Source organism: Prosopis cineraria, unplaced genomic scaffold (genome assembly GCF_029017545.1).
Source record: "Prosopis cineraria cultivar Desert tree isolate PC_DT_omini unplaced genomic scaffold, ASM2901754v1 PC3, whole genome shotgun sequence".
In the NCBI taxonomy this organism is placed as follows: domain Eukaryota; kingdom Viridiplantae; phylum Streptophyta; class Magnoliopsida; order Fabales; family Fabaceae; genus Prosopis; species Prosopis cineraria.
This window is the reverse complement of record NW_026555334.1, coordinates 34,073,787-34,099,135: the sequence shown is the minus strand read 5'-3', so window position 1 is coordinate 34,099,135 and position 25,349 is coordinate 34,073,787. Positions and strand designations below refer to the sequence as shown.

Sequence of the window (25,349 nt, the reverse complement as noted above, 5' to 3'; positions counted from 1 at the left end):
ATAAAAATAATAACTCAACTTTTCTTAAATTTAAATAATAGCCTTTTAATATTTATTTAAAATTTACTTGACAAAACTGCCATTTTAAAATTGTAATGCTCTGGTTTTTACAAATACCCAAAGACCTTAAATGTAAGAGAGCAGACGAATAAAGACTTAAATTGTTCGTAATTTTTTTTTATTTTATTAGTTTATGTATTTAATTCTTTGTGATAAATTAAGAGTTCAAAAATTTTTATGAACTATATTTGATTCATTTTGAGCAAACGATTATGTGATTTTTATGTTATTGATATGCGATACTATATCATTAATATTCCATTACATATCAATTATATGCTATCACATATTAACATATCCGGACAATCATACATGAACTTGTTTATCATTGATATATAGTTGTATATCAATGATATAGTATCATATATCAATAATATAAAAAATTCATAATCATTTGTTCAAAATGGATCAAACATCATTTGCCAAAAAAATTTAAACTCTTAGCTTATCACAGAAAATTAAATACCTAAATTGATAAAATAAAAAATCATAAACAATGAAAAAATGACCTGTGTTTTTTAGTAATAATTTAAACAAAATTTCATAATCAATGACAATAAATCACAGCTTATGAAGAAATGAACAGCTATTCGATAAAGATATTATCAAAAAAATATGAAGATGGTGAACAATAAATAGTAAATCGTGAACTACTGTTCAGCTTCAAGAAACTAGAATATGATGATCAATCTTGTAAGTATTGGATGATGCTGTTAAAAAATATTTGACAATGATCCTCATGGGGCAAGAAAGAGAAGGAAAGATTGTGAAAGGGGAGAAATAAAATGCACTACTAGAAAAATAAAATTAAACAAAAGAAATTTCTCACTAAATTCAATTTTCCCTCACTAAATTGTATTTTAGTGAGAGATTTTGTCTCTCATTAAATTCATAGCTAAAAAAAGCTTGCTAAATTTAATGAGGGATTGCAAGCGAGGGATTCAATTCCTCATTCACCTTACACCATGTCACTTTCTCTTTATCATGTCACATATTCATTATATTTATGCCAAAACTAATACTTGAACCTTTGACCTCTTATTTTTCAAACCTCATGCTCTTCTTTTTCGTCAATTGAATTGATAAGCATCTGTAGTCATTATATGAGAAATTAAATATATATTATTTAATTATATAAATATAACAAATAATATATTATAAAATACACATGCATATATATTAAATTTTATTTTTAATTATTAATATGTTAAAAATATTTATATTTTATTTAAATTATTCTTTATATTATATTTTAATAAAATTTTACTTTATTAATGAAAATCAACTTAAAAAAAGAAAATTTTAAATGTTAAATAATTTTATTATGAATATTTTAGTTAATCTTTAAATTAAATTTTTATTTTTAAATGAAAATAATTAAATATATAATTAAAAGTCATTGCTAAAATTTAATTTTTTTCTGATAATTAGTTAGGAATAGAATTTCTTACTAAATCCTTTGCTAATATCTTATTTTAAAGATAAATTGACAGTCCCTTACTATTTTCCTTATTAATCCTCTCATTTTAGAGAGAAACAGTTTTTCACTATTTTTTTTGCTAATTTGATATTTTAAAGAAAAATGAATGATCTCTTACTAAATTTTCTCGCTAATTTATATTTTTTTAGTAGTGATGGTTGTGTGTGTAGAGAATCGATTCAATTAGCTTATGGTTAAAAAAATTATCTGAACATTAAAATCATTTAGTTGTACAAGATATATTGCTGGCTAAGTTCATGCAAAAGTTTTTATTGCATGTTTTATATATTTGTTCTGTGAATAAAAGAAAAAATCACTTTCAATTGATTTTGTGAATGGATCATATTTTAAAATATTTAAAAACATCATCCACAATTTCTAGGAACTCTATTTTTCATAGGCATTAGGCTAATATTCTCTTGTTCATTTTGAATAATAATAATAATAACAAATAAATTTTTTTTTTTGCATGATAATGTCAGGTGTATATATATATAAAATAGAGTAAATTAGAGACTAATTTACCACAGTGAATCCATACGCTTGCACAGCGTGTGGTTTCTTACAATTTGTATATAAGCATATTGATTTCATTAAATTATAAACGATATTTTCGTACTTTTACATTACATTCATCTCAGATCTAAGTGACATTTTATCGACAATTTTAAATGTCGTTTATATATTTATATGGAATTAAAATATTTGATTGTCGTTTGTAATTTTAAATCATAACTCTATGTTAATGTTTAGTATTAATTGACTTATTTTTATTACTATGAATAATCAAATTATAACCCGTGGAATTTTGTTGAGAAAAAATTAACAAGTATAAATTTTAAACTGTTATAAATTAAATATAATTTGTGAAAACTAGAAAAACCAATTAAGTGCTTGTTTGAAAATTTATTTTGAGAACAGTTTTCTGTTCTCCAAAATAAAAGAATAAAAAAATTTGTTTGGTAACGTGTTTTTTAAAAGTATTTTAAAGAATAAAAAAATAAAATATTGTTCTAAAAAATAAAAAAAATAAAAACAATTTTTAGGTGTTTTATGATTATTGTTCTGAAGAACAAGTGAGAATGAAAAAAACACTTATTTTTATTATTTTTTTATTTTCATAACATATTTTATAAAATATTAATTTTAAAAATAATAAAATAAAAACAATTCCAAACAACTCTTAAGATTCGGATACTATTGGTGCCATGCAGGAGGGTGGCTTTTGTGGAGGGAAGATAGCATAAGAACTCATAGATATCTCCTAAATTCTTCAATTAAAAAAAACAAAACTCCTAAATTCTTCATTTTTCACGCAACCTCTCGGAGTAAACCCGCGGCCGCGGGGCAATATAGTGGCTATTTATCAAAAAATTGTTTCCAGGAAGTAGACTCTATCCCTGTTTTTTTGTTTTTTTGTTTTGGGACTCTTCATGCGTGTGATTTCATGGTAAATATAATGATATAAGCTCTATATATATATATATATATTAAAAAAAGTCAAGGGATGAAAAGTTTTTGTTTTACCAACAAAAAGATGAAAAGTTGAAACCTCAAAATGGAGTAATGAACAACAAAGATCTAAAGCAGCGATGAGGACACGCTCGCAGAGCATTGGCGTAGATATTCACCAAACCTTGGAATTGGATTCCGAGCAAAATCTGGTAGTGCTGTGTGAGACACCCAAGAGAATGCCATTTCTAAAAAGGGGTCTGGGCGAGAAAGAAGGACGCTCACGCGTTTAGGGTAATTATGATTTGATTGTGATTTGTGAATTCGATTTAGGGCCTGTTTGGTCATTAGGACCTTTGGAGTTTAATGCTGAGGAACGAGACTGGGGTGCCTCGACCGGGCGCAGCGAACACCTTCTTCCTCTTGTCTACTGCCAAACTCTGATCCCTTCTTGGCTTCCTCGCAGCAACGGGGTTTGCTTCCCTGAGCTTTTTCTGATTTCTCCTTCCTTTATTCCCTCTGTCTCTTTCTGATACAAACTTTAACCATCCCCTTCACGTGTAATTGTTCGTTTCACTTTGATTTCTCATCCCAATCTGACCCTTTTCAGCTTTCGTTTCTTTCTACTCCCCACTCCTCCCTTCTGTCTCTCTCTCCAATTATCCATTTCTTCCGGTTTTCTTTCATCCGCTTTGCGTCCCTCACTTTGTATTTCACTTGCGCGCTTTCTTTTCTTTCTCCATTGCGGCGGAATCTGGCTTTTCCCTTCTCTTTCTTCTGTGGGCGGGTCCGATTTCGTCACTTTTTTGCCTCCTGCTATTCTGAGATCTCAGTCTTGAAACTCGGGTTTCGCTGCTTTTCAGTTCTTCAAGTTCTCCATTCTACCTCAATTTTAAGGCAATGTCGCAAGGCTATGCTATTGAGCTTTACTTCGACCCTGCGCTTGAAAATCAGGTCTTGAAGGCCTGGAATGTCCTTGCTCGCCGACAAATCAGTACCCAACTCATCGAAATTGAGTCGCGCCCCCACATCACTCTTTTCTCAAGCCAATTTATTGATCCTATCAAGCTTGAATCCATTATCAAGAATTTCGCAGCCAAGCTTGAAACTCTGCCTCTATCTTTCTCTTCCATTGGGAGTCTGCCGAATGACAGTAATGTCCTTTTCCTTTCACCCACGCCCTCAGTCTCGCTACTTCAGTTCCAAGCGCAATTGTGTGATGCGCTGAAGAAAGAAGGCGTCGAGATAAGCGAGGAATATCGCCAGGATTATTGGATTCCTTATTGTTCGGTTGCGCAGGAAGTGCCAAAATCTAGGATGGCTGAGGCATTCTGTGTCTTGCGAGATTTAAAATTGCCAGTCAATGGGTATGCTACGGATATCGGACTGGTGGAGTTCTCGCCAGTTCGTGAACTCTGCTCATATGTGCTTGGCAATCCAGTAGAAACATAAGGTTATAGTATAATGTAGAATTTAGTTTTGTTTCCTAGAGGTGAGAGAAATGCTATTATTATCGTCTATTGTTAGCTTCGTTTTTCTCTCTCTTAGTTTGAGATTCTATTGTCTTTTGGTTTCAAGAATGTATTGGAGGGCTTCATTCTTCACAAAACTCTGTTGCTATAACGACTGCCAAGATGGCTGAAACTCGTAAATAATTTCTCGTGTCAATTTGGAATTTGCATAATATGATAGATGGCGATTAGTTTATATGATCAACTTCCTTTTATCCTTTAGCAAAGAAAGGTAGTCAGTTTTATCCAAATGACTTTATGTTCTGTTAACCCTTCTCTGGATATTTGCATAATTTGTTATAAAAGTTTGGAATTGCCTGCTGCCCCTTATATATGGATAAACTTATGGAAACTTTTGGATAATTTGTTCAATGCTTGAGCCCATAGGGAGCAATTATTTATGTTTAGCTTCAGGGGCCTTAGAAGGGAGTAAAGAGAGGAGCTTTGTGGGGCTGTGTTCTTCATCTTGCTGATTGGTGAGTTGGAGGGTCTTGTCTTTGGGAAAACCTGTCTCTACTAACATTATTATTCCTTGCTTCTCTTTGTATCAGCACATGGGGCTTATTTCAGTGTCTCCTCGTTGTACATGCAGTGGGGCTGGAAGTTGTGGTTGTTCTGACGTTTTATGTTTGCTTTCTGTGCTGTCTTACATCAATGTGGAGAAAATGTCAATGGCTTGTCCTCTGTATATGGCTGTTTGTGATAAAATTTCTTCTTGCCCCTAAATGTTACAGCGGATGACTGTGAAACATGTCAACGTTCCTATTAGGTCCTTGGGTCAACTAAACACGACAATCATGGTTTTCTGATTATTAATTTGTTGTTGCTATTGAAGCACTTCTTGTAGTTTTGAGAGTCACCTAATACTACTACTCTTTTTATGGTAACTTTGAAAACTGATGCAGTTCGTTTGATCTATGTTCTCCTTGTCTTGTCACGTGTGATATGCTTCGTGTTCTTTCATTGGACTCTTTGTCGACATTGTTTCTTTATTTGTCATTCATATTCCATTCTGTTTTGCCTTTTATCAGACACTGAGAGACAGTCCATTTGCTGTTCATTTCTGTTCCTCGCCCATGCATCAGCTGGCTATTCTGATTGTCTGACTCATCTTAATTCTGAAGCCCTTTTGCTTAATAATCTGATTTTGCTGAAATATGACAATTAGATCTTTCTAGGTTCTTTTTTTTATTATGGAAGGGTTTCTTATTACTTTGATAGTCTTATTATATCGATTGAGGCCATTGCAACATTGGTCTCTTAGGCAAATCTTTGTTACTGAATTTCTTAACATGTTTATCACCATGCAGCAGGAGAATAAATTCAGTTTGACAATCATATTTTCTATTGATTGAGGCAATTGCAAGCCGTGCTCTCTTAAGCCAAACCTTTGCCACTCAATTTCTTAACATGTTTGAGAACAAATTCAGACCTATGTTCTTCCTCCTTAGGAGACCCAACCTTTTGGGATTTGGGGAGTGGAATACAAGCCCTCAGTTTTTTTCATCTAGTTATGTGGGACTCTGCTGGATGGTTAAACAATTTAAGTCATTTCTGTCTATTAGGATCCGCCATCTATTGGTAGTGGGCATTGGGTAGTGGAACTAATTGCCTTGCTTGTTTGTTGACATACGTGCAGCTGAAGCTACCCTTGGGTGAAATTAGTGGCCAACATTTGTATAAAATAAAGGCGTGCTGGACTTGATGATCAATAGAAGTTTTAATGCATGATTGCCATGTTTGGTTGTTATGTTGACTGGCTGTTCAAGGCTCTTTTTGGTATAGGTGAGGAACCGATTGGCCCTTCAATTATTGAGCCAATCATCAACATCTTTTATATCCGTTAGTTCTCTGGTGATGCTTTCTTCCTCTCCGAACTTCTTACTGTAACTGGTTCCTGTCCTTCATGTTTTATGTCTAAATGGTTTCGGTTAGGAATAAGCATATGCATAACGAATTTCATGTGCTCATTGGAGGTGTTTCAATCATATCTGCTTCAGTGTAACTGCATAACGGTACAAGCATCATCCAACGGCTTGAACTGATTTTGAATTTTTGATAAATAGCTGATAACTTGATATCATGATACTAGGGTACCATAAAGATTAATGATAACAAAAAGAACTTTATTCTGGTAATGGCTCAAATAAACACAAATGCAGCTTGATTCATCGCTGCGTTTTGGAATTTCGTTTGTTATAATAATTTTATTTAAAAAGCTATTGCGTAGAGGAGAGTAGAATGTGCAACTTCTTAATGTGCCAAGAGACCTCAATGAGCCAGGTGATGAGGTTGCGAACCTTGTTCCCTCCCTCCCTCCCTCCCTCCCGGTGAAAATGGAATATCATTAATCGAAAGTGCAATATACAACCAGGCAAACATAACAGGCCTTAGGAAAGAAATAAGCTTTACAAGAAGACAAAACAAATTATATAAGTAACTTGAAGGTAGAGAAAGTTTTAATAGTGTGGTTCACGAGAGCTCTAACGTGGCATAAAATGCCATCAGCTGTAGAAGTTTCGCCAGCAAAGATGATGTGATTTCGAGTTTCCAACCGAGTATGCTCGCACCAATTGTCCAGGAGATATCAATGCGGGGATTCTGCAGCACCTATAATAGCCAAGACCTTGTGGCCCTGTTTGGCATGCAGGCTTTGCTTGAGAGGAATTGAGATTCAAATTAAAAGTGATAGTGAAAATAAGCCTTTAAAATTATATTTGGTATGAAGTAATATTTATAAAAAATAATTATTTTTATTTTATTTTAAAATTAAACATAAATTGTGAAAAAACTATAATATCCCCTAAAACAAAAAAAAAAAATGTAACTCTCCTTCTCCCCCAAACAATGATTGCGATAGGGCAACTCATTCCACCGCCCATCTGCATCGTCTTCTTCCTCTTCTTTCTTCTTCATGTGGCTCTTTCGCTTATGTTCGTACCCACATCAAAGTCTTCTATGGAGAGAGGCTCATTTGCCATCTTCATTGCTATGCCTTCCAACTATAAATGACAAAGGAACGATGATGAAAAACAATGATGATGATGAAGAACCTAGAAGCAAACTATGGGGACACTGGTGGCTCGTTGCTCAACTTTGCTCGTCATCGTTCGATTTTGGGTACACTTTTGCTTGTTGCTCGATTTTGTTCAATCTTGATTTAGATTTGTTCGTCATCATCCAATTCCAAGTTAGCTTCTGCTCATCGCTCAATTCTGTTTGATTTCAATCTAGATCTGCTCATCACTCACCTTCATCGTCTGCTTCTGTTTGTCGACATTCGAATGCGCATGAGCACCGTGGAGAAGAGAGGGTGGAAGGGCATTTTCATCCTCAAAAAGGCAATCCCAATATTGATTTTGCAATACTAGAGAGTGGTGGTATTGGGTCATCCTATGTAAGGTGGTACTGAGACTAAATATTCATTCCAACGTGGAAAAGTTGGGATTACTCAATCCCAATGCCAATCCCTCCTCTCCAGTCCCACTTACCGAACAGGGCTTATATTCTTCCCATAAAATTTAGTATGCATACCCGGTGTTAAAATCTTTCACCAAACATCAGCAGTTTAGTTGCATTCCTTAAAAACATGATTAATGTTTTCTATGGGGGCATTACAAATTGAACACCCTTGATCCTGGGTCATCTTCCTGTGATTACGGCTGCAAACCTTGTTCTTAATGGTTGCTTTGGATTATGATATCTTCGATCTGATGCAGCCATGCAATCGTAACTTTTCTGGAAACACGCTATTGCATGTATTGTGCTGATCGTAATGGAAGATGTTGCAATCATGTGAACAGTAAACCATGTTTAGATTGAATGCAAGTCATGGTTGAGCTGAACCTTGTATAACGCAGTTTATATAGATGTCCGATAAACCATATATATATATATATATATAGGGCTAAACGGCCCTAACTTGAAAGCAATATTTTTGGGCCAGAACATCAAAAGACAAAAGCAAATTACTATAGATAGCTAGGTGGGGGGAAACACCCAAGCTTTTCTAAGTTAATATTTCAAATAAGCACAAAATTCAAATGGTTATTGCATATGCTCTAGAACACCCATCAAAACCTTGTGTTATTGAGTGAATTGTGAGTGTTAAATTGACATGAAGAATGGTAAGGTGTTATGGAGCAAAACAGAAATTTTTTCATTTTTCGACCAACAAGATGAAGTATATGTCAAACTAAAGGTACTAGCCATTTTCTGCATCCCCTAAATATATTTCGAAACACCCGCCCACAATCAAACGAGTAAAGATCTGGTTTCAGCGTTGAAAAGCTAAAACAAGAACGCATTATTTGAGAGGAAGATGGCCTGCGAAACCAATCTACGTTATATAATAATAAATGAACATTTAGATGAAATGAGAAATTAGAATTATATAGTGAACCACTATAAGAATATTATTATATTCTAGCATACAATATTTAATGAGTGTCGAGTGCTGAAAAATATGTTATGATCCTCTAGAGTATGAGATGTCATGATGCTTCTTAATATACAAGTGGAATATGCATATAGCCGGATGCCTCAACTTGAGGAAGAGCAAAGGAAGCTACTCAGAAAAATCTGATACAGAACTCCATAGTGATGACAGGTCAGGACCAAGCTTCCCTCGTGAGAAGTGCGAGCAAGAACTCATTCCAAGCATCAATGGGACCAGGCATACACCAGTGTGTACAGTCACTGTAACCTTTCATCCACTTGTTTCCCCAGTACTCCCCGGGATGCCCATCTGCTCTCATCAGCATCGCCCTCGTCACGTCCACCACCCCAATTCTATGCCCTTCTTCTTTCCTCGCTCTTTCCACCTCCTCTATCTGCACATTCCTCACTTTCCACTCTACGCTCTCCAAGTCAGCCTCTTCCTCACTCATCGGGCTCGTCCTGTTGCAGTACCCTCCGGTGTTCCATGTTCCGTTCTCGAAGTGAGATGGCGCGAATGTTCTCACTAACAGTGTCACTCTTCTCTTGCTGTTGCTCATGTATCTGAATGCAGAACGAAAGGCCATTCTTATGGGGAAATCGATGTCGTAGTGCGTGATATTTGGTTCGTGGCAGTATACGCATCCTTTTAGTTTGTTTGCTTCATGAAGGTACAGCACCCTGAAAAACCAATGCCCGTCTGAGATTATTGCGTAATCCAGGTCGGAAAACTCTGTGGCCCAATCATCGTCCACCTTGTCCAGCTGCATGTCAAAAATGCTGGACCCTGTGCCGTTTGTGATTCTTTCCTCTCCTACTATCAGAAATCTGCTCCACAGGGACATGAGAGTGAAGTTGTGCTCTGCGAAATACCATTTTCGGAACCGATCTTCGGGGTCTTCATATATATCCTTTGGGATTTCTTCCTGTAAAATTATAGAAGCCATGTCAATGCTTGTCTAAGTTCTGGCTTAGTTGGAGCTTCTGAGTTATTTTCGCTTTGCCTGAATACCCACGCTAGGCCATGGCAATGTCCAATGCATTACGTACTGGTAATCGCATACCCTTTTAATCCAAGCAAAGAATTTCTGGTTTAATAGAGGATATACTTGGCGTGTCCGTTGTGTAGTAAAATTATGATATTGGAAAATTCCAAATTCACTAGAAACAAAAACTGTGTTCATCTGGTAAGACAATTATGCTTGGGAATTTAAGTGGTTTGGGGCAAAATGCAGGGGAAGTTCATGTGCTAGTGATAATTGCAACACTGACCTGTGATAGAAGGCAGAGGAGGGACTCCATGTGGTTCCTAGACACAGAGTCTCCGATGAACGCCATTTTCTTCCCTCGAACCATGTCAAGGAATGTTTTGGGGTCAAACCTCGGAAGTTCGCATTCCTCTGGCTTCCACTTCCAGTTGAGAAAATCGCTATCTTTCCTGCCCTGTTTCAGACAGTTTTTCGTATCTGGGATTGTCCTACAGCTAGAACTTGTGTAGTACGATCCTCTTGGAGCTGCAACCCACCGACCCTTAAACAGGTCACACGATTTCTGCTCTGCAAGATCCAAAACCCAAATTGTGTTCACTCAACCGAGAGCCAAGCAAGAGGACGATGAACGAAACAGATTGAAACTTACCGTTTTGTGATTTGGACTTAAAGTTTGCACTACCAAGCTCTTGTTGCTCTGGGAAGTGTTTTTCAACTGCGTCAGAGCCTCGAGTGGACATTATGGCAGACAGAGGGTAAGGGGAACGGAGAAGGAAGACACCGAAAATGGAGGATATGAACAGAGACGTCAAAACAAAAGGCACCATATTTCCCGTGTTGAGGCATCTCTCGTTTCTGCTATAGCCATCAATTCTGTCCTGAAAAGGCACACTCCAAGACTTCATAGTCCTCTCCGACATCTACAGACGGCCAGAGAAGAGGGGCTTAAAGAGAGAGAACCATGAGAATCCAAATAATTTTTGTTTCTGTAACTTATATATTAACCTAACTAAAAAGTATGTTGCTTGTTGACTTAAAAAATATTCACATTCTTTAAGGGTAAAAACAAGTGCTTTATCTCTGTCCAAAATGAACCGTGGGAGGTTGACACATGGCAAAGCGAAATTCAACCGTGCATGTGAGCTTGGTAAGGCTGTGGACCATCCCCAAACTCCCTGAATTCTCGGGGACAAAGGACGATGTAATGTGATGCTGATGGGGAAGGGATTTTTTTAAAGTCCATGCACTTCATAAATTCGATTTCACACCAACGTATGCTTTATGACTTGCCCCACACCAAGGGCGGAGGGCAAGACAAAAAGCAGTCTTCAACTCGCCTTTTAAAGCGCTTTCGACAAGACTCAGACTAAAGATTGTGGCAAAGTTGACGAAGCAGCTGCTTCAAATATGCCTCCGTTGCCATTTACGCCTTTCTTCTCTGTTTGAAAACGTAAATTATGGCACCTTGTCACAAAAGAATAAGATACTTTTTTGATGATGCTCATGATATGAAATTAGATCTTGGATGAGTGATGCGACTTCAATCCATAACGACGGAGGATAACACGTGCATGTCACGGACGAATCATTCTTCCACAACCACCATATGTACATGTACAGACAAAGTGATTGTAGGCCATGGCCCATGGGGAACATATTTCCCTCCATTTTTCATCGATCTTCCATAAAAGGAGTGTCCCTAATTGAGTGCACTCAGCATTTTCAATTGTGTAATGGACCTCATTGCCGACAATTTTCAGAAGCAGAATCCAAGTTTGTGACCGCACAGTTAATGAAGTCTCGAGTCAAAAGAAACATCCAATCACGCTGTACTTGCTTGGATGGTTTAGGTGAGTTCAGTGCAACATTTTTCTTTCCAACCAACTCATCTCATGAATCAACACAATATCACCTACCTGAACGAACAACGAATCTCCAAAACAACTGCGAAACTGTTGCAGAAGGGTGAGGGTGAATAACTTGGGCAATTTATCTGACAATTGGAGTTTAAGTCAGATCACCTTAGGAAAATGAAATAAACACAGGTGAGCCATCCCCAATAATGCAGACATTCCCAGGGAAGCTGCATTATATGCAACAATAGTTCAAACTTCATCGGAAGAAGCTCCCTTCACTGCATTACGTACACCTTCTGCCATCTGAAACAACCTCATCTGTTCCTCCCTCAAGGATTGAGAACTGGGGACCGGAGCTAGGCAGCCTATGGTCATATTCCTGTTCTGATGAATCAGCATTACCAGCACCAGAGTTAGGATTTAGACTTTGACCTCTCATTTTCTAATTTCGGATACCAGTACTGTACCTGAATGCCGAAACACCCTCAACAATGGCAAAAATAATCTCATACACTTATTTAATAACAAAAAAAATAATATGATGTTTATAACTTAGCATCCAATGATTGGATTTTCTTTAAAAATTCAAATATATTATCATTTTGTGAGAATTTGAGACTTGCACGCAGACATTTCACGTTATATGAGGATGGTAATATTATATAGAATTTTGTGAACTTCTCATTTTCTACAGGGTTTGGTTCAGGGTAGAGCCTTGGTGGCCCCTTGTGAACAAGGATGGGAATTTACTGACAGGGCTTCAGAACATCAACCTGTTCTTCCACTTCGAGGCTGACCAAAAAGCTAATGGTCGCCTGCTGTTCGAGAATACCATGTCAATGACAAAGTTCGACCTTCAGGTTTCTGGACTGTTTCCGCTGGGAAGTGCTCATGAGTGGGTTGTGACAAATAAGACATGGAGATCCTCGGAGTCAGATTTAGTAGCATTGGCTGAGAGAATCAAAGTGTTCAAATGAAGATAAGATTTTGAGGAGGCACTCAGAATCAGGGTTAGAAACATTGAGCAAGATTAAGGAAGCAGAAGTGCCCCCAAAAAAGAAGAGGAACAGGATATATGTACAGGAAGGAGCTTGCACTTGCTTTTCTACTGCTCACAGCATCTGCTAGGAGTCTTTTATCACAACGTGGAGTTCATTTCTATTTTTTGCCGCTCCAAGGATTGTCATTTCTTGCAGTTGGCCTAGATGGGATTTCTCTTTTTTTTTTTTTTTTTGGGTTTTAAACAGACACTTGATTTTAAACGCAAATTTTTCAGATGAGAGAAGTAATTGTATAATAGCAGATTAATTGCTGAAATTATAAAATATTCTCCTCTTTTAATTTGATTTTTTTAAATATAATACTCAAAATTTGATTCTTTTTTATTTTTAAAAATAATGTTTTTTGTTAAAAGTAAAGGAATTTATGTAGTAATTAAGCAATTAAAATGGTGTTTTCTTGGAAATTTGACTGCTTTGGCAAGTTTTATCCGAGAATGAAATCATTGTTTTATGGCCACTAACCCACGCCAAAGTGACTTACACTTCAAGCAAAGAAAATGCGGCGGCAAAAATGTTAAGGAGGTGGAAAAGTTTTTCTTTTCTTTTCTTTTTTTTTCTTTTTTTTTTTTTAAGAAAGAGGTGGAAAAGTTGGCTATATGAAAGGCCCTTCCGTTTTCCTTTTGGTCTAAGATTGAGGCAAGAAGGCCCACATGAAACGGCCCTTTTTGATTGAGGGAATTAAATTACTTCATTTTTGGAAGTCCAGTTTGAGGTGGTGAGGTACATTTGAAGTGTCTAGATAATATTTCTGTTACTTTTTCGGCCAACAATATTTCTGTTACAGGCACCTGATAAACACTAAATTTTAAATCTAAATCTAATAATTTGGATCAAACTTGATGAGTCAACTGATAAACTGAATAAGCTTGAAAAATTTTAAGATTATATTTGAGAGTTTATCAATTTTCCTTATTTCAAATTTATTCAAGCCATTCAAATATTTTAAAAAAAATTCAAGCCAAGATTGAACTTGAACAAGTTTGGTTGGAATATTTTTTTTAATTTTTTTTGGTTAACAAAATGAAATTAACACTCACGTTCGTTTTCATTTTCATTCTCACAAATCCTTTCACAAACTTAAATGTTTAAAGGATACAAGTAGAGTTAAGAATAAGGATTGGGCTTGAAGGGCTGATCTTGAAAGACCTATTTAAATAAGAATTCAGACTTTAAAAATAATTTTTTTAAAATAATCAAGCTTGAGGGCTTAGCTCTGATAAACTTTGTAAAAAAGGGCTCAGGCTCGAGCGGCCCTTCAAACCCCATTATATTATTATTATTATTTTCTTTGGTGAAACATGTGTTTGAAGCCCATGATCTGCTCACCTGATCCTACATGCATTATATTATTATTAATTTTAATTTATTCTAAAATTAATTTAACATAATTTAATAAATATCGGTGAATAGTATAAAATTTATGATATTTTTTATTTTTCTATAATTATTATGTTTGTGTATTTATAAAAAATAAACTATTTTTTAATTAAGATTTAAATTTTATTACTAAACTTCTAAATATGTGTTGTTTAATTTTTAAAAAATTATAAGAATTTTGTTTTTTTATTTGAAAATATTTTAATTAATTTATAATATTTAATTTTATTTTAATTTTTTTTAAAAAGGCTTGTAGGCCCGACCCTATACCTTTCACATAAAGGCTGGGTTTAAAAAATAAAATTTAAAATAAAGAATCAGACTTTAAAATTCAAGCCCTTACTTAAGTTCACAAGGCTCGGGTTACCCATATTTTTAAATTTAGATACAAGCTGTTGAAATAAGCCCGTGCTCTTATTCCTTTTTCTTTCACAAATTCTTTTTGGGAAAGCATGAGCTTATCGCCTGATTAGAGTCGCTTACAATCATCACAGTTCTTACAGGACGGAGTAGATTTACGCTGTTAAATGTATCTGGTGAGTGAGCGGCCAGCCAAGTCCTATGGTTTTGTTGTGCAACAGGATATAAGCCGGAAGTGATTGCATTTCAATTGCATCTTTGATCAGTGATATGGTAATATCCGCATCTCACCGGTATTGGATCAACCTTCATGCTCACTTGAGAATCCATCTTTGATCTGTGAATTTTGTTTATACCAGCATCTATAACCGGAGATTTTCACTTATTTTTACCTCAAACTCCATCCATGTAACATTTATAATGTACGTGCTATTATGGTTGCCAAGTAGACGATAGAAATAAAATCTAACACATGGGACCACACATGCATATATTAGAAATGTGTGACTATTATTTAATCACGTCTAAATAAAGTGATATACTTAGATTAAAGTTTTAAAACTTAAAGGTATAATTATAATGGGATAAATGTGTAGAGATTAAAGTGATATTTATGATTTGTTTAGGAGCAAAATCATAAATATCACAACCCTATTAACCCTATAAATAGAGGTTGTGATTGTTGGTTTGGTTGGTTAGAGTGGACATTCTCTAACTTTTTTTTTAAAAACATATAAAGTTTTTACTCGTGACAAATTCAAAAAACACACCCTTTTCAATTATATAATCAAATATAGAAACATGGTGATGGATTCAAGTATGCTTGTACGTTTTATCTCTATTTTTGAGTTTTGATATAAGAATGATTTTATATGTTTATATTAGAGTCGGTAATTCGGGCAAGGTGAGCTTATTTTAATCAAGTTTAAAATATCTTATTTTTTTAAAAAAGTTCATATAATCAAGCTTAGTCCTAATTATTTTTAATTGGGTTCGGACAGGCCCATTAGACTTCACTAAAATTACTAACTCTATATTCATGTAGAGTTGAAAATTCTAGCAGTCGAGCTTATTCAAACTGTATTTAATTTTGATTGAGCTTATTCAAATTGAATTTAAAATATCACACTTTTTTAAAAAAATTTATATAATTAAATTCATTCTTAACTTTTTTTTGAATGAATTCAAGTTTGATCAGAATTATCAATTAGTTTATATAGATTTCATTCTGTCTTTGTATTCTTCTATTAATTTTATCAAATCTATCAAAAGATTGTATAATAACACATAGACTTCCAGCTACTCAGCGACCCTATAGCTTAATCAATTGCAATAATGCTTTTCCAATAATTCTGGCGATAGATGCTCATATTTTTTTTTTTTAAAAAAAGGGTTAGGTTATGAGTAGATCAGATTATTATATCCGGCCATCTTCTGATATGCCTTGCTCCAACATTTTTTTCCCTACAACAATTGTCCCCCGACATGTTTTATCAATATTCCCTCTAAAAAAAAAAAAAGGATATAAACTTTCTCCCCCTATGTTCAGTTTTTAAACGTTATCATGAGTATGATTTACTCATAATAGAGATTAGTTGGCTTATCGCTCTTGAAACATGAGGAGTGTGATTGGCTTTTTTTAACTAGGTATGATTCATACACACGGTGTGACGAGAATGGGATTCAGAGAACAAGTTTGTCACGTTTAGCATTTATAAAATAGGCATTTCTTAAACAAGATCCTAAATTGTGTTGCAAAGGAAGCATACTAAGTAAGATTTGAGATAATAATAAAAAGTATTAACATATTTTCTTCATTCCTATTATAAAGCACTCCTATAACCATCTCACCAAAATTAAAAATAGATGATTAAGTTATTAATTTTATAAATAAAAAATAAATTTTTAATTTTACTCCTATTTAAATAAAAAATTTTAAATTTTTATTATATTATTTTATAATTAATGAGTTTAAATAGAGATAATATTAAAAAATATGATAAATAACCCACCACCACCAATATCTTATACTTAACCTGTTTTCAAATATAAAAGAAACTATTATTTGTTTCTTTATTTTTACTTATTAACAAAATTATAAATTTTAAAAAGCATTCATTATAGTTTTTTTAAATTACTCCTTATAAAGTCAATGTTTACTTTCACTCATCAAATTTATTTCATTAATTATAAAAATAATTTAGTTCAAAAATTTTATTTAAATATGGTTATTATACTTGATCAACTTTCTAAAATCATATAAATTAAGTTTTTTTTTATATTTAAAATCAGAGTGAACATTAAAAATAAAAAAAATCCTTCTAAAAAATTGTCTAATAGAATATGAAGGATGTTATCTTTTTGGAGTGCGGACGAGGCAATGTTGTGGAGCCTACTGCTCGGTGGCCGACCGCTTACTACCAACTTAACTGCTCTTGCTGCGCTGGCCATGGCCCACCCTCTGGAATCCTAAGCTCAGCCCAACTCACCCAATCATTCATTTCCCTCCCTACCCCAATTGAACTATTCTTCAACACAGCTTCTGCTTTAACACTGTTACTGAATGAGTTTCATTGTTTGGGAAACAAGTGCAATTACATGAAAAATATATACAAGGCACGGAATACGGGAAAAAAATATCATCACGGAGTGATTTCTTGATTCTATTTATAAGGTATCATATTTATTATTTGTTACAATTTTTTATCTCCATTTAATATTGATGTCAAAAATATGAATTTTTTAATAAAATATTTTATATGAGTATTGATTCTATTTATAAGGTATCATATTTATTATTTGTTATAATTTTTTATCTCCATTTAATATTGATGTCAAAAATATGAATTTTTTAAGAAAATATTTTATATGAGTATTGATTCTATTTATAAGGTATCATATTTATTATTTGTAACAATTTTTTATCTCCATTTAATATTGATTTCAAAAATATGAATTTTTAAGAAAATATTTTATATGAGTAAAATATTTTTAAAATTTTAAACACAAAATTTAAGTTTTTTCTTGAATAATAAAAAATGTGGAAATACTTTCTCTGGTCTTTATTATAAAGTTTTTGAAAAAAATTTTTAGTTCTTAATATGAGATATTTAATGAAATATTAATTATATTTTTTAATATTATTTTTATTTAAACTCATTAATTATGAGAGATAATATGGTGTAAATTTAAAAATTATTTATTTAAATAGATTTAAAATTTAAAGTTTAATCTATTTTTGAATAAAATTAATGATTTAAACACTACTCCTATTAATTAATTTAAGATATTTAGAAGTACTTTTAAAAAGAATACATCGTAATTTGTAAACGAGATGTTAGGAGGGAGGCATTAACTGCAGCCAGGAAAAAAGGCATGATACTTGAAGGCAAAGGTCGCGTGGTATAGTAAATTAGTAATTAAAAATGGCCGGTTGGCCCAAGAAGATCTTGAGGGTGACCAATGGACTCTCTAGATCAACAACAGTGATTTTTCTTCAATGATTATATATATATATTTTTTTTTTAAAAAAAATTTTATCTATACGTTACATAAAAAATTTATTGTTAAAAGTTCACATAAAATTTATAAAATATTTTTAAATCTTAAATCTTATATATTTATAACTTAATTAAAAATATTGACAAATGATTAACAGTTATTTATAATTTATAAAATAAAATGATAAATTATAAATGATTATTGTTTAGTTATTAATAACTTTAATTAAATTATAAGTGCACAAAATTTAAAATTTAAGAGTATTTTATAAATTTTATAAAATTTTTTGATAATAAATTCTCTTATCTGGGATGTGAATGTAATTTTCCTTTGCCTCTTTTTGAAATCTTCTTCACATCTTTAAAATAATTTCAAGACATTCTAGTGAAATATATGTATGTATATATATATATATATATGTATATATCTTTAACTAAATCACTAGTTATAGTTTTGCTAATTTTGCCTGACCGCAAACGCTAGGGGCGTTGGTGTTCTTGTAGCGACATCTTTATTCAGCTGATCGCAATGTTCATTGGAAAATAAAATCAATTAACATGTTTTTGATAAAAATTCTCATAAATTTTATTTTTTGTTGTATAAAAAAGCATCATCATCAATATCAATACACGTAGTAAATTATAATAGCATATTTTTCATTAAAATTATTATAAATTTTATTTATTGTTAAATAAAAAATCACCATTATCAATATTAATATCCATATTCAATATATAAATATATTATATGGTACAGTGTAATGTCAAAGCAGTGCTTTGAAGTTTGAACATTATACTATCTTTTTTCAATTTTTGTTAAAAAATAGTTAATGAATAATTTTGTTAGCAAAAATAAGAAATATAGATGTGAGACTCATAATTAAAAAAATAAATATAAGACCCACCATTAGAAAAAGTGGACATGGCCGTGTGGGACTCATAATTTAATTAATAAATTTTATTTGTATAGGTGAAAAATTTTTACTACTTTCTCTATTAAAAAATATAAAAAATTTTTAATCGAATCTCACTCTTACTAAAGTAATTATTTACTTTTAAATTAATCCCATCTTTTCATATTTATTCTTATTAAATACCTTACAATAAATATAAAGTTATTATCAATAGGGACATTTTTGAAAAAAAGATAATGATTACATCTTGAAAGACTAAAAATGTCTTATATTTTTTAATATTCAACTCCTTAAAAATGTCTTATATTTTTGAACAGAAAGAGTATATAAATTCTCATATGTAAATATTAAAAATTTAGACAAAATGTAAAAAATAATAAGATTATTATATTTTAGAAAATCACATAGGATTTATAGTAAAAATTTATAATAAATGTAAGATTTTGAATAAAAATGATAGCCCTCAAATATGCAATAAAATTATAAATTTTATTTTGAAAAGTTATAAAAATTAATTTACTCAAAAGTGTAAATTAAATTAATTTATTCAAAATAATAAATTATAAATAAAATAAATTTTTCTTGTAATTTTTATGTATGAGTTTATAAATTGTAAAATAAAATATAAAGCTAAGTGATAAATTATAAAATAAAATATTTTATTTTTAAATTTAAATTTTAACTATGTGGGGATAATAGACGTCATGGAATAATAAATTATTCTTTGTATTTTAAAATGCATAGAGTACCATATGATTGACAAATATTATTATACCATGAATTATATTGTTAATCGAATTTACATTCCATTGAATGCTCAATCTTTCTCAATTGTTGTATTGCTTGTAATACATGTACATATGATTGACAAAAAGTATTATAACATGGATTATATTATTAACTTAATTTATAATTATTATAATTATGATTTATAAAAATATTATGACATAAATTGTAGAATGATTCATTATAATACATATTTAATTTTTCTTAAGGTGATACAGGTAACAAAATTTTTTTAAAAGGGATAAGTTAAATTATATTTTAAATTACAGGAAGTAAAAAATTTGAAAAAATATTGATCTTTTTTTTTTCTTAATACGTGTATAAGGCTAGCATATTGCAACATCGAGGCTGCTCCTTAAATTTTAATTCACATGGGGTAATATATGTTACTTTAAGTATGCTAAAATAATTTTTTAAATATTTATGTTATATTTATTTTTATCTTACTAAAACATTCCCAGGCATAAACCTAGTTCTTAAAAAATTAACAAGGGACGTTGTTTCTAATGAAAAGGCATATTCAGTAAAATCAACAACCATGTCAATGTAAATTATCAATATGTAAGGTCACATTTCCATACTAGAATAAAATAAAATAAAATAAATTAAAAAGATCAAGATTAAAATAAACTAAATCACCTTTCCTCTCATAATAAGCATAATAAAGCTCATTAATATATATTATAAATGTAAAAATTATTATACCCTCTAAAAATTTTATAAATAATAATTTATAATTTTATGAACTAAATTATCCTTCTTTTTTATGAATTCACCTACTTCTTTAAATTATCTTATTTTTATTTTTATTTTTTTAGTTAATTTTATTTTATTTTATTCTGATGAGCAAATGTGATTTAAGGATCGTAATTTTTCATGGACATAAAATAGCGTTTTTTCATCAAATTGAACATCTACCTCCATCTCACCTAACCATACGAGCTAGCTATGGAACCCAGTTTATTTAATTTGTTAATAAATGGCAACGAAGGTATCTTCTTTTGGGCTGAAGGTATCTTCTTCTTCAAGTCTGGAATCGACGGAGAAGCTCATCAGAACGAACCCAACCCTTGTGCGTTGTACAGTTCTGTGCACATTGCTCTTTCCTATGCTTTTCAGCTTTAATTGTAAACTTGGCAGACTTGCAAATTCGCACAGACACCAAAAACCTTTGCCAACAACAACATTATTGTGATGAGAAGTTTGCACTCATATTAGCTGTGTTACAGACATGTTTTTCCTCTTCTTCAAGTTGACTTCAAAGAAAAGCTTCGGTGACAGCCTACATTTGGCCCACGTGCCTCCCACATTTGTCCATGTGCGGCACTAGGGCACCGCTCACTAGCTGCGATTTAGTGTTAGACTGTTAGTATGTTACTCGATCTCCAAGTCCCTGTGAGACAAGATTAGGTGACACCATTCAGTTTAAATAGTATTTTAACTGCTAAATTCGTCATATCAATGGAGATGAGGTCAGAACTCATGAGATCTCATCCGGGGAGATGTGGGTTAATTAGTAGTCCAAGTTCATATAGACAAGCATCGAATTTAGCAGCATTCATTGCTGGCGACACACACTTTGATGAGAAATATATATTCTAGTTCAGCACACCGTGTTAAGGCATGTGGGTTCACACCCTATCTCTCAATTTCGGGGACAGCGACACACTCCCTAAAATACAGCTTATTACTGTACGCAGCCGAATTTTAATTTGCTTTGAACATTATAACTCTTTATCCTCTCCCTCTATATAAGCTAGAGTACTCTGGCACTTGCTCCGTCAATCAACACTGACAACCTTCTCTCTTCACTTCTTTTTCACTCTTCTTCTATACAATAATGGCTTCCAAATCAACTACTCTTCTGCTGGCCCTTTTCCTTGTGATGGCTACCGAGGTATGGTGCTTCACTCTGATCCGAAGCAGATTTGGGTAACAAGCATACTAGTTTGGTCGGTTCAAGTGCACTAACCCTGGAAATCCCAACTTTCTTTTCTCTGCAGGTTCATTCATATGATGAGGAAGTTAAGATAAAGGTATGGTTCACTATCGCAGCCTCATCACATTTCCTCTTGGTTTGGTTTGGTTTGGCTTTCCTGAATCAAAAACAAAGAAAGAGGATTTGCAATTCTGTATCAAACTAGATAAGTAATGAGATCCCTATGAGAGTGCATGAGAATATGATGTTTGATCTACAGATGAACTACGTGAAAGCTCCAGTGTCATCACCGCCTCCTGCCCCTCCTGTGGTGGCGCATGTTCCTCCGCCACCAGTGAAGCCAGTAACTCCTCCTCCTCCAGTCGTGAAGACACCATATCCAAGTCCTCCGGCGCCGGAGAAGGCCCCGGTTCCACCGCCTCCAGTGAAGCCGCCGGTCGCACCAGCTCCGCCTCCAGCTCCTATTGTTAAATCAAACAAGGGTAATTTCTAAATACTAGCATAATCAGAACATACATAGCCGTGAGCTTTTGTTAATTAGTTGTGAGTGAGTGTGCACGTACGTAAATTGATCTGATAATTAAAAGTGGTTGATGGGCAGATTGCGTGCCACTATGCGAGTACAGATGCCAATTGCACTCGAGAAAGAGAGTTTGTGTTAGAGCATGCACGACATGCTGTGAACGATGCAAATGTGTTCCGCCTGGCACCTACGGCAACCGCGAAGTCTGTGGCAAGTGCTACACTGATATGCTCACCCATGGCAACAGACCCAAGTGCCCTTAATTTTATCTTACCTTTCGTATTTTCCTAAGCTCTTTCGTCTTCAACTATTTATGTTGTACTCGTCATCATTGCTTTTTCCGGTGTTTTCTTCACTTTGAATGACTGGGACTGAGGAAGCACTAAGTTATTTACCGGCTGTACGCTATTATGTAGGTCAACACTCTCCGTGTTGTCCATATGATCCCCATAGTTCCGAGATACTATCTCTAGAAACACTATATTTTTCGAGGCTATTAATTGCTTGAAAACTTCCATTTTCTTTTATAATTATCTGTTTTTGTGGAGTTGTTGACTGAGAGGCATCGGGAACGTTTCTCTGCTTTTCTAGATCCACGTTAGATTTCTTTGAAAGTCTAGTTTCCTTTCTGACGAAAAAATTGTGCAACTTAATGATGTAGCATCGTCAAATAACCGATGAAAATACTTCAGGTATTTTAATTACTTTTTTTTTATTGGGTAAATGAGGTATTCTAATTATCGTCAAAAATTTATAGTCGGAAGAACAGTGAATGGGGCTGGAACTCTTGGCCTTTGGGCCATATGGCTTCCCATGGACTTTGGAGCCTGAAATGTTGCAAGGTGGTCCGAAAAGGTATTACTCTTCTTCCTGGAATGAAGGCCTAGTTCATGATCTTATCCCCGTCAAGGTCAAGGGCAAAAAAATTGAAATTTTTACTTTTGCTTTTTCACAAAAACCGCACTTGATTAATTACAGCAAGTCAATGAAGTACAAATTGAGAGAGAGAGAGAGAGAGAGACAGACAGTAAAAAATTAATTTTGTATACGCCATACGGACACTTCTTTTCTCTTTCATGTTTCTGTCTTTTACAGTAGTGGAAACCGGAAGGAATCTCGTTTCCTTTTGCATGGAAGCTTCCTCCTACGTTTATGTAGGAGCATGTGAGTTATTCATAAGTAAAAATAGCTGCCTTTTCTTAAAGTACCCTCTCCGTCAACGCAGTTTAAAAAAATTAATTAAGTATAATAATTATATTTGAATTAAAAAATTAAACTAATTCCCTTTATAATTAATGAAATAAATTTTTCTAATAAAAATAAACATTAATTTTAGGAAGAATAATTTGAAAAAAATAATAAATATTTCTTGAAATTTATAGTTTTACACGTATAAATAAAAATAAAGAGATACATAGTAGTTTCTCTCATATAATTCAGAAACGAATGAAGTAATTATTAACAAAAGATTGAGAAATCACTCGTAATTTTGCAGCTTTGAATTCTTCCCAAAAATGACTTGATATTCCTTTTCTAAAGATTTACAATCAACAAGAAGGCTTATTAAAAACAAAGCATCGTAGGACATCATGGCACTGCCCGCGAACAGTGAACCGAATCCTGCAACAAGACGTGGATCTTTTGTCTTGCTTGCCAGCCCACCATGGATTCTTCCAATTGATTATGAGAAAATTTCAATCTAAATCCTTTGACCACACTTAATTAAAGAGAGAGCCTCTTAAACCCTAAAACTTCACTTCAAACTAAGGGTAATGAAGTAAAATTAAAATATTAAAGAAAAAGGACTAAATTAATCCTCTTTCAATTATGAGGTCTTGGATCTTTCTTCCTCATCTTCATGGTGATTGTGTCATTGCTTAGAAATGTTGTAGCTTCTATTCATTGTTGCCTTCTCTACCGTGCCTCTCTTAGCCTCAATATCCATATAACCCGAAGCTTCAATCTTTTTGTCCTAACCATTGAAGACTTCTTGCAACAGAACATCATCCATACCCTTAAAGCCTATCCTCATGTGAGATTTACTTTCTTGCACATCTTTAATTCCCTCGTCTGCCCAACCAAATAATTTTTTTTCTCATTGTAAAATTCATCTGGCCTTTCAAGATTAATCATTGATCCTATGATTGAATCTTCAAGAAATATAGAGATTTTGTATTCTAAGATTTGTAATTATAATGAATAATCTTCCCTTATAATTAATTATATGTAAGAGTTGGTCCTTTAACTATTCTACACTACTATTGTAACATCCTCAATTTCAAACTTTAAATTTTTTTAAAATAGTGAAAAGAGTAACTTGGTAAAAAAACTATTAGAATATCAAGTTAATGGTATTTTCAAAATACTAAAGAGGATATTGGATCATTAGATAGTTTTGGAAGTGGATTAAGATGGAGTTCGAGTTAACCAAGCTCGTATGCAAGGCTAAAATTTAGATTGGCTTTGCTGTGTAATCTGCTTTGGTGAAGGAGTAATGCACCATGACGGATCAAACAAAATTTTGATAAATCTATCATGAGCCAGCTTGAGAAACAAAAGAGGAAAGGAGAAAAATACGAGAGGTGATGGAGGAAGAGCTTTTAGTTTCTAGGGCTTCACTCTTTGTTCATTGTGGTGGCATTCTACACTAGATTAACTCTTGGGTATGTCTCCAAACTCTCCTGTCTCCTTTTTTATCTGAATTTTGAGAGATTTTAGTATAGTTAGGTGTTGTTTTTGTCTCTCCTTGGAGTATAACCAAACCTATTGGCTTAGTAGGAGCCTTCGAGAGTTAAATAAGTTTATAAACCTAGGATTGATGATTATATGGTGATTTGAGATCTTTAGCTAGGGTTTGGATGAACCTTAAGTGAAAAGAAATTTGATTCTATCTAAGTGTTTAGATATTAAATAAAATTAATGGAATATAGTTAAAGTGTTATTTATGCTTGAAAGGCCTAAGTCGTGTCAAGCTTTTAAAAAAAATTAAAATGTAAAAGAGAGTACACCCTAGGTTATGTTAATCCAATAGAAGCAAGCAATGGCAATTAAGACCAATTCATGGACTATAACAAGTTAATGGTAAAGGAGAATTAGATTAAGAG

At 33.0% G+C, this 25,349-nt stretch overlaps 4 protein-coding genes across 4 annotated transcripts; 3 read left to right on the top strand and 1 right to left on the bottom strand.

Moving 5' to 3' along the window:
• Positions 1-3,127: 3,127 nt before the first annotated feature.
• On the top strand, positions 3,128-4,699 carry LOC129306204 (uncharacterized). The gene has a single exon (XM_054946663.1). The coding sequence runs from the start codon at positions 3,893-3,895 to the stop codon at positions 4,442-4,444; it is 552 nt and encodes a 183-aa protein (XP_054802638.1). The 5' UTR covers positions 3,128-3,892; the 3' UTR covers positions 4,445-4,699.
• A 2,594-nt stretch (positions 4,700-7,293) lies between these two features.
• LOC129306205 (uncharacterized) lies at positions 7,294-8,348 on the top strand. The gene is made up of 2 exons (XM_054946665.1): positions 7,294-7,623; positions 7,738-8,348. Exons 1-2 carry the CDS (start codon positions 7,418-7,420, stop codon positions 7,913-7,915), a joined length of 384 nt encoding a protein of 127 aa, XP_054802640.1. The 5' UTR covers positions 7,294-7,417; the 3' UTR covers positions 7,916-8,348.
• A 527-nt stretch (positions 8,349-8,875) lies between these two features.
• LOC129306203 (xyloglucan O-acetyltransferase 3-like) lies at positions 8,876-11,146 on the bottom strand. Its single transcript, XM_054946662.1, has 3 exons — positions 10,579-11,146; positions 10,213-10,496; positions 8,876-9,866 (listed from the first exon to the last, which is right to left on the bottom strand). The coding sequence occupies exons 1-3, from the start codon at positions 10,847-10,849 to the stop codon at positions 9,114-9,116; spliced, it is 1,308 nt and encodes a 435-aa protein (XP_054802637.1). The 5' UTR covers positions 10,850-11,146; the 3' UTR covers positions 8,876-9,113.
• A 10,406-nt stretch (positions 11,147-21,552) lies between these two features.
• LOC129307155 (gibberellin-regulated protein 14-like) lies at positions 21,553-22,775 on the top strand. The gene is made up of 4 exons (XM_054948035.1): positions 21,553-21,680; positions 21,787-21,819; positions 21,982-22,204; positions 22,324-22,775. The coding sequence occupies exons 1-4, from the start codon at positions 21,624-21,626 to the stop codon at positions 22,506-22,508; spliced, it is 498 nt and encodes a 165-aa protein (XP_054804010.1). The 5' UTR covers positions 21,553-21,623; the 3' UTR covers positions 22,509-22,775.
• The last annotated feature ends 2,574 nt before the right edge of the window (positions 22,776-25,349 follow it).